At 49.9% G+C, this 13,443-nt stretch overlaps 2 protein-coding genes across 5 annotated transcripts; one reads left to right on the forward strand and one right to left on the reverse strand.

Annotated features, from left to right (window-relative positions):
• Positions 1 to 6: 6 nt before the first annotated feature.
• On the forward strand, positions 7 to 9,154 carry prpf4 (PRP4 pre-mRNA processing factor 4 homolog (yeast)). 3 transcript variants are annotated; one of them, XM_035390468.1, is made up of 14 exons: positions 7 to 104; positions 1,240 to 1,434; positions 1,669 to 1,855; positions 2,244 to 2,331; positions 2,752 to 2,831; positions 3,469 to 3,562; positions 3,663 to 3,757; positions 4,791 to 4,849; positions 5,058 to 5,181; positions 5,393 to 5,482; positions 5,994 to 6,116; positions 7,402 to 7,509; positions 7,681 to 7,799; positions 8,131 to 9,154. In XM_035390468.1, exons 2-14 carry the CDS (start codon positions 1,272 to 1,274, stop codon positions 8,322 to 8,324), a joined length of 1,524 nt encoding a protein of 507 aa, XP_035246359.1. In that variant the 5' UTR covers positions 7 to 104; positions 1,240 to 1,271; the 3' UTR covers positions 8,325 to 9,154. The 3 variants fall into 3 exon arrangements, with proteins under 3 accessions (XP_035246359.1, XP_035246358.1, XP_035246360.1); XM_035390467.1 differs by having other exon boundaries at positions 11 to 108; XM_035390469.1 differs by lacking the exon at positions 7 to 104 and adding an exon at positions 333 to 353.
• si:ch211-202f5.2 (uncharacterized protein LOC795181 homolog) lies at positions 9,014 to 12,766 on the reverse strand. 2 transcript variants are annotated; one of them, XM_035390476.1, is made up of 3 exons: positions 12,191 to 12,766; positions 10,936 to 11,149; positions 9,014 to 10,267 (listed from the first exon to the last, which is right to left on the reverse strand). In XM_035390476.1, exons 2-3 carry the CDS (start codon positions 11,146 to 11,148, stop codon positions 9,980 to 9,982), a joined length of 501 nt encoding a protein of 166 aa, XP_035246367.1. In that variant the 5' UTR covers position 11,149; positions 12,191 to 12,766; the 3' UTR covers positions 9,014 to 9,979. The 2 variants fall into 2 exon arrangements, with proteins under 2 accessions (XP_035246367.1, XP_035246366.1); XM_035390475.1 differs by having other exon boundaries at positions 9,014 to 10,270.
• Positions 12,767 to 13,443: the final 677 nt, after the last annotated feature.

Below are 13,443 nucleotides of genomic sequence, written 5' to 3' on the forward strand. Positions count from 1 at the left end.
ACTTTTTAACCATTCTCCAGGGCACCAGGTGGCGCACTCGCAAATACTTCCCAGTGCAACATAGTCTTCCGAAACGCGGTTGTTTCGTCTGAAGCCTGGTCGTGGTAGGTACGTAGCAAGCTTGTAAAATTAGCCAATTCAGTGTCGAGTTAAATGTGTATTTTTATATGTGGGTAAGATTGTAGTAGTATAAATATACGTTGACGATGACACTTGAATGGTCGGTCGTTTTTTTGTGGTTTGCTTGGATTTCTGCCAAATGTCAGAATGAAGAGGGCTAGCTATCGAGCTAACCAGCAGCTGAGTGACCTGTGTTTTGAGTTGGGAATACTGCAACTAGTTTTGCGCGAACGGTTAGTGTTCTTTTGACATAGAGAAAGGTTCCAACTTAGTTTAATCGCCTGTGAGTAGCGGAGTAGCTTGCTTGCTGGTCATAATTCATATTCTTGCTGGCTATGAAATTAGTTGATTTAAAGCAAATCCTGCGTTTGCTCAGAAAGTAGGTGGAGACTGCCAGACTATGTATCTTGCAACCCAGTTTGTACCCCTAGTAACAGAGCTATGGTTTGATATTTGCCAGTGGCCATGTCACCATGAAACCCCCTTTTCTGCCATAGCTCAGTCTGCACCAGGTTTGTATTTGGTTTGGATATCTTCTTGGAAAATTACTGGCTTCTGCTGTGTTCAAAGTAGTGTTGAGCAGTGTTTCATATCAACCAAGTAGAACAAACCAAGCCCAAGCACTACAATGAGGATGCTTTACTGTAGGAGGTGCCATCTTGCAGATGAGATCTTAACATCAAGGTTTTGACTCACTGTGCTCCTTAAAAACGATACAACATGGTGTTTGTAAGATTACTAAGTGTTTTAGCAAAATCCCCGATCTAGCCATAGAAATGGTCCTCATTTTTTCTGGCTAAAATGTATCCCCAACAACTTGAGCTTATGAGTGCTCTGGCACAAATTATTGGTGTCAGTCATCCAGTTGAGTGTTACACATTGGTGGATGCTGAGATTAGCCACTTCACCCCTGAACAGGACTGAGATTAACGAATGGCAATATTGAAATTCATCACTTGTACAGCTGTTGCAAGCAGACCACAGGCCCGCATCCCTCCCTCTACAATACTCCCTCCAGAAATGGCACGGCTCTCATTGGCTCCAAGCTGCAGGACGTGCCCCAGGTGTGTCGGTGCGACAGTGATTTAGTCAGATTTTAAATGTGGTTTAATGCTGCAGGTCGTGACCCCGAGGCGAAGAGCAGGAGCAAGATGTCGGACGACGAGGATGTCCCCGTGGCGAAGAAAACCCGGATTTTCTATGGCAGCCTGGAGGAGAAGGAGCGGGAGCGGCTGGCCCGCGAGGGTTCGGCCAGCTCCGGCAGGGAGGCGGTGAAGGCGGGGATTGAGGCCGGCAACATCAACATCTCCAGCGGTCAGTATGCCTGCCCCCCAATCCTGCTGCCCCACACAGGCAGCCCTGGGCATCACTCCCCCTGATGAAAAGTATCTTCTCCCCCTGACTAAAATCACCTTCTCCCCCTGACTAAAATCACCATCTCCCCCTGACTATAAGCACCCTCTCCCCCTGACTATAAGCACCATCTCCCCCTGACTAAAACCGCCTTCTATCCCTGACTAAAAGCACCTTCTCCCCCTGCCTCCTCAGGCGAATGCATGGAGATGGAGGAGCGTGTCAGCGAGCGGCAGGCGGAGGTGCTGGCTGAGTTTGAGCGCAGGAAGCGGGCGCGGCAGATCACCGTCTCCACCGACGACGCCGAGGTGAAAGCCTGCCTGCGGGCTCTGGGAGAGCCAATCACGCTCTTCGGGGAGGGGCCTGCTGAGAGACGAGAGAGGTGAGGAAGCCAAGTGGCTTCTGTTTTTACTGGGCATGGGGCACACAAGGTCTTCAGATTAGAGCCAATCATGGTGCACTATTGTGATAAGCAAAACTTTTTGATTTGTTTTAGGAAGTTGGTGATTTACAGCACCTGAGCGCTTCCATTTAGGGTTCATGTGGGTACATTTTCCTGTCCAAATTCAGGCGCCATTTGCTGTGTTTCAGGAGGGCTGCTGAACGGCCAGCTCTTCATAAGTTTTCATAACAGGCAGCATTTGAGCCTTGTTTCCTAATCGGTGTGGATGTCTTGGTTCTCGCAGGTCATGACTTCTCTGTTGTCTATAATGTCCTTCTCTGTCATATTTCCTCATGTCTTCTCCTCCCTCCCGCTCTTTTTACGCCAGGTTGAGGAACATCTTGTCTGTGGTGGGACCAGATGCCCTGAAGAAATCCAAAAAGGAAGACGAGAAAGGGAAGCGCTCTCAAGAAGAGGTATGTGCGCCATTCCGTTCCACGCCACAGGGTCCCCTGCCCCGCCCATACGGGCCTTCTGTCCTTTAAAAGCATGAAAGTGCTTTGATTTGAAATTTAAGAATAATTCAGGGCAGTAAAAGCGCTTCAGCTTTTGAACTGATGTTTGGATTTCTGTGGGTTTATATAAAACGTGTTTTCTTTAGCTACTGAATGTATCATCCACCCAAAACTATTTTAGAATAAATGACTGTTTTGAAATTTTTTGTACCGAATTCCATTTCTTGAAAACTCCTTGAAATGTGCATTAGAAGTACTCCTGTCAGTGCTTACTGTGTGTACTGGTTCAGCCAAAGGCTGCCCATAGGTTATTAGCAGGGCTGCTGTACTCCTCTTCCTCAGATCTTCTATACTCCTCCTCTTCCTCTCTCTGTTCTGCAGTGCCAGCAGACCTGGTACCATGAAGGCCCCACCTCTTTAAAGGAAGCTCGTCTGTGGTTGGCTCGCTACTCTCTGCCCAGGTAAAGGTCGAGTCACCTGGGTGTTCTCCCCTCCATGTAACACAAATGAGTGACTGTATGAGGTGTGTTGGACTGCATCTGTTCTGATGGCCACTCACTAAGCTCGCTAAATGTGGCTGGGATCATGCATGTTAAGACCCTCTTTTTTCTGAAACGATTCAGTTTGCGTAATTAAACAACTTGCCGTTGGTTTTTCCTGTCATGAAAGACGAGCTATTAAAGTCTGTACACAAACTGCACAGACTTTAATAGCTTGTCAGTCTACTCTGGGGGGATACCTATTAATGGGCTATAGATGTGGCGTAAATTGCCTCAGCTGATTGGCTGCTAAGTTCTTCCATGTTGTGGCACTGAGAGGAAATCAAGCAAAGTGGCCAGACAACTGGAGTGAGCTGCCCTGCTTGCCCCCCCTCACCTCACCTGCTCCCCACCTGCCCCCCTCACCCCACCCACTCCCCACCTGCCCCCCTCACCCCACCCGCCTTCACTGAATTCAGACAGGGGCATGAAAGTTGAATAAAAGATGGCTGCCTGCTTTCCGTGTGTTATGCCCTTGCGTGTGTGGCTTACAGGGTGTTTTGTGTGTGTGTGTGCGTGTGTGTGTGTGTGTGCGTGTGCGCGTGTGTGCGTCTTACAGGGCCGTGAAGAGGCTGGATGCAGCTCGCGCTCAGAAGGAGATCCCCGAGTCTTCCCGGACCGTGCGTCAGCAGGAGCTCCACAAGACGCTGAGGGTGAGCGGCGTCTCCCACAATGCCCCGGGGTTTCCTCTCTGCGGGCATCACTGGGCCCGTTGTGGAAGAGCAGCTCCTGAGTGCCTCTCTGTCTCTCCAGGGCCTGAATAACTTCTGCAGTCAGATTGGGGACGAGAGACCCATCTCCTCCTGCCAGTTCAGCCCCAACTCCAAACTGCTGGTGACGGCGTCCTGGTGAGTACCCCACCCCACTCCACCCTCCCCCTCCCTTTGGCCTGCACTGAAGTGCATCGACACGTTCAGTTTCGGCAAAAGCCAGGGAGCCTATCTGCAAACCTCAGTTCTTCTGTTTTCATTATAAGTCGCTCTGGATAGGAGTCTCTGATAACTGGATGTAATGTCGTGAATTTGGGGTGGGTGATGTACAGCAGTTACGCTCAGTTTAGCTGTCCTGACATGGTTCTACAGGTACTGTGTCTGTCCTGACATGGTTCTACGGGTACTGTGTCTGTCCTGACATGGTTCTACGGGTACTGTGTCCTGAAATGCTCCGGTCTGTTATCTGCTGCTATCGGCATTCGCTGGTGCTGATTCACTGGTGTCACACGATGTTCCGCACACGTCATCGGGCTATCAGGTCTCTTTGATCTTTGTTGCTTAACGGTTGTAGCTCTGCCTGTTTCTGGCGTGCTTAGCACGTGAAATGTGCCTTTGTAAGTGGCTGAGCGCGTCCGCGCTGTAATCTCTCACGCGCCAGCGACCCGATGCTGCTCACGGACACGTTTGCTGACGGTCTGTGCCACGTTCGAGGATTCTCTTCTGTTTCAGTTCAATTTCACAAGCACTGTTCTACATTAATTTTGTAACAAATAATGTAAAATGTGGTCACAGTCGCCTGAAAGGAGTCCATATCGCCAACCCCTACTTGGATTATATTCCTGGTGCCAGTGAATACTAAAGCAGGAAGGGTTTAGAGCTGCTTTGCCAGTGGCCATATATCATGTGAACAGAGGGAGTCCTTGGCTCAGAAGGCAAAGGGTTTCTTTAAGGCAAAAAGTTGTACTCTCTGAACCTTGGCATTTATCGAGGAATAGAAGAGAATGTTCAGAATGGTGCCACAGTAATTCTGATTTAATACTGTTAGTGGGAAAAAAAAAAGATAATTGGCTACCCTCTGATGTCTATCTTTCTTTTTTTTTTCTTTTTCTCTCTTGCTCTTTCTCTCTTTCCATCGCCATCTCTCTCTCTCTCTCTTTCTCTCTCTCAGGAGTGGTCTCTGTAAGCTCTGGGCAGTCCCTGATTGCAGCCTCGTCCGCACTTTAAGGGGTAAATATTTTGTCTTATCTGTATTAATCAGTGTCCCGTTTTTTAAGTTTGTTTCATGAAAGCCTTGTTAAGTTTTTTCCATACTATCCAAATACAATACCTTTTTCATAAAGAAGTCCAGCACTACAATAAAGCACAATTTCAGTATATGAAGATAAGAAGGGGTTGAAGTGTACCCGTCTGACTTTGGTCACATGACTTCCCTCAGGACACAACACCAACGTGGGGGCCATCAGTTTCCACCCCCAGGCCACACTGTCTCTGGACGCCGCCGATGTCAACATGGCCTCTTGTGCGACTGACGGATCAGTCAAGCTCTGGAGTCTGGACAGGTGTGTGTGTTTGTGTGTGCGTGTGTGCTCCAGAAAGTAAACTATCCGTTTAATATCACAGAGAGTGAAGTATCCCTTTAAGACCCCAGAGAGTGAACTATCCCTTTAAGATGACCATATGAGTATGAAGCCTTAAAGTAAATGGCAGTCTCAGGTTTTCACTCGCATGCTGAATTATGTGACACTGCTCTGTGCTGCCCTCTGCCTGCAGCGATGAGCCGGTGGCCGATATCGAGGGGCACTCGATGCGGGTGGCACGCGTGGCCTGGCACCCCTCCGGGCGCTTCCTGGGCACCACCTGGTGAGTAAGGAGCGAGAGGACCAACGCCGGCTTTTCTGCACTCTTCCCACAATGCTTTGCCTCTTCCTGTCTTTCCTCACTCACTTTTTTTTTACCATCACTTTTTCTCACTTTTTCTCCCCTCATCCCTCCTTCTGAAATGACTCCCCCCTTTCCTCACTCTTGTCTCTGGTCTTTCTCTCTCACTTACCCCTTCTCTGATCCCGCTTTCCCTCTGTCCCTGTCTTCCCATTCCTCCCCCTCTTTCTCTGCCCGTCAGTCAAACATTCAGTCACATTTTGATCGATATATTGACAGGAGTCTTCACTGATTACCCTCTGGGATATCCCGCAATAGCACTTTAAAACACTATTTTTTAAAAGTGCTTCTGTATGAGCAGTAAAGTTACTTAGCTGAGGGGAAGCACTTAAAAAAACTGTTAGATTAGAGAAGGGTAGCCCTTAGAAGTTTAGGGTTTGTCCCTGAGGGCTGTGGCTAAGCAGAATCCGACCCCCTTGTTCTTTCTCCCCAGTTATGATAACTCCTGGAGGCTGTGGGATCTGGAGGCGCAGGAGGAGATCCTCCACCAGGAGGGCCACAGCAAGGGGGTGCACGACCTGCACTTCCACCCCGACGGCTCCCTTGCAGGGACCGGGTACGTAGACACACCCCTCGCCCTTCGGGGGGGTGGGCTCCGTAGGTTAGCTCCTCCCACTGGGGGGGAGTCTCGTGGGCTAGCTGCTCCTACTGTGGGGGGGGGGGGGGGGGGGGGGGGGGGGTGGCTGTGGGGGGCTTTGTGGTGTATGCAACTGTAGTGCGCAGTGGAGAATAGCGCCCTGAGTGACACACTAAGTCCCTGCAGGGTGTTCAGGGAGGGAGGGGGGCTCTCACGCAGAGTAGTAGGAACAAGAGTCTGCTTTGGTAGTCGCTACGCCTTCTGAGCAGGACTTGTTACTAGTAGTTGTCGCTTTCATTCATGAGCGTACTAAGAGTCAGCTTTACCATATTAAGCACTAAAATGAGGAACGAGGGCCAAAGACCCTCAAAAGAATCTGGAACTTTCCGTGTGACCTCTCCCACTTTAATCGAATCACGCAGATTTCCTGCTCTTTTTGTCTATCTAAAAATAACATTCTTGTGAACACGTTGAATGAAGCAGCCAGTACCTCGTGGTCTCGGTGTGACCTCTTCCCATTGGCCGCGGGAGGTTGCCATGGCGATCAGAGGACAGTTAATGAAGCACATGGGGTTTTAGTTGGGACAGGCCAAGGTGGGCGGGGCCTCGCAACAAGGGGCCTGTTCTTACAGTGTGATTAAAGAGTCGTAATTAGGCTAACGGCTCAGGGGGACAGAGAGCCCCTTGGCTCAGCTGTGATTGGGAGTTCATGCGGGAATCCCTTTGTCTCTGGAAATTTGGGCAGCCTGACATCAAGGGCTGGAATTCAGAGGGTCTGCCTGGCAGGGTCCTTTGTGCTGAGCCCTGTAGCGGGTGTGGCGTGTGCTAATGGGACAGAGTACAGGGGTGACTTATGTAGTGTAGCCAGATGAACTGGGGTATATAGTTCTGGGCACAGCCTCTCACACAGCCTCTCACACAGTCTCTCACACAGCCTCTCACACAGTCTCTGACTCAGCCTCTCACACAGCCTCTGGCACAACCACTCACATAGCCTCTGGCACACTCTCTCACACAGTCTCTCACACTGTGTTTCTGACACAGTTTGGAGAATGAGGCTTCATTAACCCTATTGTGGGCGGAGCATTGTATGCTGTCAGTCACTTGTATGAACCAGTTGAAAAATGTTGCTTGTCACCAGTTCGTTAAATTCAGTGAGCCGCTGATGACAGGCAGTGGCTCCTCCCACTCGGGGGCTGGAGGAACTTTCCGGCTTTTCACATTGCACCCCTCCCTAAATGCCCCACCCTGCCCGGCTTTGCAGGGGTCTGGACTCGTTCGGCCGGATCTGGGACCTGCGGACGGGGCGCTGCGTCATGTTCCTGGAGGGCCACCTCAAAGAGATCTACGCCATCGACTTCTCGCCCAACGGGTAAGAGGCCGGCTTCTCCGTATTTTAACAACCACCCATATTAAACCAGACGTTATGATGTTATGAGCCCCCTCCCATATTAAAACTTATAATATTAACACACGCACACACTCACTCACTCAGATTCTGTCTCTCTCTCTCTCCACCTCTCTGTCTCTCTCTCCACTGCAGCTTTCACGTGGCGACAGGAAGTGGAGATAACACCTGCAAGGTCTGGGACCTCCGGCAGAGGAAGTGCATCTACACCATCCCCGCTCACCAGAACCTTCTGTCCTCAGTGAAGTTCCAGCGTAAGTAGCCCTGGAGGAGAGCGGCTCGCCGTGTGCGTCTGTTCCATCTTCTACAAGGCTCTCACTCCATCTCTCTCTCTATCTCTCACTCTGTCTCTCTTCCTCTGAATATCTGTCTCTCTCTGTCTCTCCCTCTCAATATCTCCATCTCTCTCTGTCTCTTGCTCTGACTCTCTCCCTCTCAATCTCTCCACCTCTCTCTCTCGCTCTGTCTCTCTCCCTCTCAATATTCCTGTCTCTTGCTCCGTCTCTCTCCCTTGCACTCTGTGTCGCTCTGTCCCTCCCGTTGTCATTTATTTACTCTCTGTTTCCCCCTGGCTCCCCCTCTCAGCCACTGACGGTCACTACCTGCTGACGGGAGCGTACGACAACACGGCCAAGGTGTGGACGCACCCCGGCTGGTCCCCGCTCAAGACGCTGGCGGGGCACGAGGGGAAGGTGATGGGGCTGGACGTGTCGGCCGACGGACAGCTCATCGCCACCTGCTCGTACGACCGCACCTTCAAACTCTGGGTCTCCGAGTGACCATTGGTCGATACACCCCGCCCCTCCCCCTTCTCCATCGCTGCGATTGGCTGATATACCCCCCCCCACCCCCTTCTCCATCGCTGCGATTGGCTGATATACCCCCCACCCCCTTCTCCATCGCTGCGATTGGCTGATATCCAGCCTCTCTCCACATCGGGGCCTGTGTACTGACCAGGTGTCACTATGACAACCTTAGGCTGCCAACTCCAGCTGTTTAGGGTCTGTCGGCCTATTGCATTATTATTGCATCAGTGCCCATTGTTTGAGGTTTCAGTCTAAGGACTACAGGTTTTGAAAGGGTTTCTAATGGAGTAGATGAATAATTTGAATTGAATAAAACTCCACACTGGCCCTAGAAGAGAGACGTTGGTTCTGGATAATATCTGGTATTTCACATAATATGGTGTCTGAGATTTAACATTCAGCTGCACACAGTTTAGTGACGGGTCCTTTATAACAGCAACTGCCTTCATAGTGGTGAGCTAGCAAAGGTATAGATGGTCAAGAACGGGTATAGATGGTCAAGCACAGGTATAGATCAGGTTCTGAGAAAGTGCTTCTCCTGTTGCTCTTTGCAAACTGTGTCTGCATGAAAGATGCTGTCATGGCAACACAAGGACTATTCAACAAATATATCTCTTACTTTTTTCCCATGCTTTTTTGTTTTACCAGTTTTCATTTTGAACGATCTTTCCTGCAGTCTGATTGGACGGGAAAAACCCCCATTTTTGTTATCAGCCATTCGGCCAGTTTTTGTAACTCAAGTCATTTTTTTTATTTTGTCCACACAGATATTTTCATGTAATAAAAAACCATGAAAAATAAAATGTGTGGTTCCTTGAATTATTATTAATTCTCTTGTTTTGAGGTAACTGCTAAAAAGTACATTTATCAGTTGTAATCATTAACATAGGAAACAAGAATTTTCTCAGTCACTAAATTAAGAATCTGCACATGACAGATGGAACAGAGTTACACCCATTAATACCAGCAAAAGACAACAGTCTCAAATAACTCATATATATGGTTATATATGTATAATTCAGTAATCTTAACTAGATTAGACTAAATTCCTCTTCTCTTGTACCGCCACCAGGTGGAGCAGTTTGCATAGACGCCACCATTTTGTGTGGCTATTGGTGACCCTTCATTGGTCATTGTGGTTGGAGGCAGTCCTTGTGCCCCGCCCAGAGCAGGAAATCTGAAACAGTGGTGGACGTGGGGGTGGATGATTAGGCCCATGTCCTTTAGACATACCAGCCCAAGTCCAACTGATCAAGTCCATCCATGTAGCTTCACAGGTTTTATCTTCACTTGAATTACAACAGAATAGAGTTGAAGACATAAAAATGTCCGACCTTCGTATTTGGTCCCAAGCACAGGAAACACTATGATGGACCAATAGGGCACAGGATGGAGAGGATTAGGGTCCATCAGTGTGAAAGGACCAATAGGACGCAGGATGGAGAGGATTAGGGTCCATCAGTGTGAAAGGACCAATAGGATGCAGGATGGGGAGGCTTGCCATTAGTGTGAAAGGACCAATAGGACGCAGGATGGGGAGGGTTAGGGAACAGTGTGAAAAAGGAGACGTGAGGCAGACTGAGCCCTCATGACTGTCTTCCACATTATTCCATTTCCATCCCTGGGCTCTAGTACCAGCAGCAGGAGACGCATCGCCTGCAGCAGGGGCTCCTCCGAAAGTGGGGTACAGCCAGCGCCCCCTGACCCCAAGCTGGAGGGGGCTGCTCTGTGATTGGCTGCTTTCCAAAGGAAGCCTTGTGCTCCACCTGAGACCCGCCCCCCTGCCGCGTGTTGATTCGCTGGTTGTCCAGCTCCGCCTTGACTCCCAGGAAGGCCGACAGGTCGAGGTCCAGCACTGTGGCGCCCCCGCGTGGTAAGGGAGTGTTCTGCCGGCACTGCGGACACGGGATCCACATCTGCTGGAGATGGGAGGCCGGAACACATTGTGTTTAATAACACTGCCACTCAACACTGCTACCCAGCACTGCTACTCAACGCTGCTACTCAACACTGCTACCCAGCACTGCTACTCAACGCTGCTGCCCAACACTGCTACTCGACACTGCCACCCAACACTGCTGCCCAACACTGCTACTCGACACTACCACTCAACACTGCTACCCAGCACTGCTACTCAACACTACTACTCAACACTGCCGTCCAACACACCTTGTTTTCCCATCATCATATTTAATGACACTGTCACCAACGCATCGTTTTTCCAGCTCATAAGTGACTTATACACGCAGGCACGAGTGAGGTTTAGTATGTTTGTGAGCCAATATTCACTATCAAAGTTACCATCAGTAGAAAATTAAGCTGCTTAAGCCACAAGCCAACCACTGACTAAAGCCACTGCTTAAATTCTTTTGCGAAACAGTTCACTTTTTTCCTAATTGATAGGAAATCTGTTTGGCACAGAGACCCTGTGAAGAGCAGGTTGATTTGTTTGGCTTGATGTGAATTGTGTGTGTTCTTTACAGGATGCCAGTGGTGTTTGTGGGGCACGTGTACACAGTGCTGCCCGTGTATTGTTCTCTGAGCAGAGGAGCTTGTTTATTGGCTGTGAGGCAGGGCGGCCCACCTGCTCGTTGATGACGGTGTCCAGGCGGGAGAGGCAGGCTTGGCAGAAGGTGTGCCCGCAGTAGAGCTTGCGCGGGAGCCTGTCGCTCAGGTTGTAGGCCGAATAGCAGATGATGCAGTCCAGCTTGCGGCTGTCTCTGGACGGCTGCTCCGCCGCCAGCTCCACGTCGCCCCCTGGGGGCACGTCTGGCACTTGCACATCTTCCTCGGACATCCTGGTGAATGCGAGCCAACATTATCAGATGGACTGACTGAGCGCGATGCCGAAACCGCTCCCTGCCCAGCAACCCCAAACACCCCCCCCCCCCCCCCGATCAAGATTTCATATTCCCTTCATCTTCCTTAAATAATTAGAGTGGTGTGAGGGAAAGACAGTTTGCGAGGGTTTCATATCATAAAATGGTGGCCGAACAGAGTTGTGCCCTCCTGCGTTTCATCTGAGCCCGTAGGTCAACAGAACGAGACAAGTTAATCCAGCAAACGGAGACAGCGGAGGGCCTATCCACTTTCCATCTGAGCCCTGCTGTCTGCGCTGAAGCAGATGGCACACACAAAAGGTAGGTTTTAACGGGCCAGTGCTTGCTTATAATCACACTGTGTTAAAGCAACAATGTACTGTATATTCCACTAATGTACAGTTTGAGACAAAAATAATCGCCGCATAAAAAGTTGCAGGAAAAATCCTCTGGTATCAGCTTTCCCCAGCATGAATAATTAATCGGATCGCATGCAGGATAAAACCGATATCGAATATGAACAGGTTCAGAGGACGAAGTACTGTAACAATGGATTGGGCGAACGAGGCACGGCACATAATATGTTGCAATTACAAATTTGCAATTAAAAATTTCTATGTTCCGTTTTTCATAGCAAGCAGTTATATGTTATAATGTTATATAATGTTATATTAAAAAAGTCAGTATGACTCTCTCTCCCTCTCTCTCTCTCTCACACACACACACACACACACGTATATTGCGCATCAGTGTAAGTAAACAGTTCGGCATTGAGCGGAGGACTTTCAGAAGTGCCAGGTGTGTCCAGGGACCTGTGTGTGCCTCATACTCAGACGCAGGTTATTGAAGTGAGAACAATCACCCAGCGCAGGCCTTTTGGGCCAACAGAGAAAGGGCACTGTTTCTAAAGGGCGTCTCCGGGGATACCGGCAGCGCCAAGTTCAGGCTGAAATTCTGCCAGTTGGCGATGGTAAAAACATAGGGGCAGGTAAACCGCCCGAAATGCGGCGATGTACGTACCTTGTCCCTCTCCGCTGCCTAACGGCTCCCTACGGTCCTCTGGGGTCCTGCTCCCGGAGCGGTTCCCATGGCAATGTCCATCACAGGCTTGGCGGCGGGGTCGGGTCGGGCCTGAAGAGAGCAGGGTGGGGTGCAGCCCCACTGAGGACCCCCCCGCCTCACAGATGAGCAGCGGTGCTCCTGGGAGTGTGGGGGGGGGGCTGGAAAGTGTTCCCCAGAAAGCAAGGATGACACAGGGAGGGTTCTCCCCACAGTACCTCCACCAAAACACACACACACAAACAGAGCGAATGCAAAAAAAAAACAGGAGTAAAAAGAGAAAAGGAAGAGGTATTTCCAGGGAGGGAGGTGGAGTGGCGTTTGTCCTCCCGTCTCCAGGTCCCTGTTCTCTCTCTCTCTCGGGCCAGTCAGAGTCTCTGCTCCTCCAGTCCTCCCGTCCTCAGCTGCTTCGCTCCTCTGCTCCTCTCCCAGCTGTCCGACAGGGTGAAAGCCAAGCCTGGCTCACGTTCCCTTCAGATGGTGCAGGCGGCTCGGGGATCATTTTACAGCCTGAACAATGCGCCCGTGGAAACCCAACACTTTCCAAACCACCGCCCCCACCCACCCCCCCACTGCACCCCCCTGCACGCACACCTTCCCAGACGCCTAGCACAAGAGGACGCAGGCTCACCTGTCAGCTCCCCTGATCCAACTGCACTGAGCTGGGAGACCAGCCACAGGGTAGCAGGGGCTTCTGTCTCTAGCTCAGCTTCTGAAGCCCCTGTTTTTCAGTGATGCGAAATGAACTGAATGGTTGTCAGTTTTTTAAGATTCACATCGTCTTCATTGCACCTCCTTTGCTATCACTGACATCCTCATCAGCTTTATTTTTTAATAGTTTTTATTTAGTTACATTTATGACCATCGTCATCACATGCTAATACTTTCTAAACCTCCGTGTCCCACTGTTGCACCCATTAAAGAACCTGGAAACATGGAAAGATTTTTCATCGTTATCATTGATCATTAGCACCATCGTTCTCTTCTGTATCTTACTGAAATCAGGTTCTTGCCAGAGATTAAATTAAATCCACCCTCTATCTTCACAGACCTGTAATAACTGTGTACTGACCATATGCAGTATCCTACACAGTGAATACGTACTAATGGTGCAAAATATCCTATGAGGTGCTGACTGTACAAAATATCCTACACAGTGACTATGTACTGACCACATGCAGTATCCTACAGAGTGAATATGTACTGACTATACA

This window comes from Anguilla anguilla, chromosome 14 (genome assembly GCF_013347855.1).
Source record: "Anguilla anguilla isolate fAngAng1 chromosome 14, fAngAng1.pri, whole genome shotgun sequence".
In the NCBI taxonomy this organism is placed as follows: Eukaryota; Metazoa; Chordata; class Actinopteri; order Anguilliformes; family Anguillidae; genus Anguilla; species Anguilla anguilla.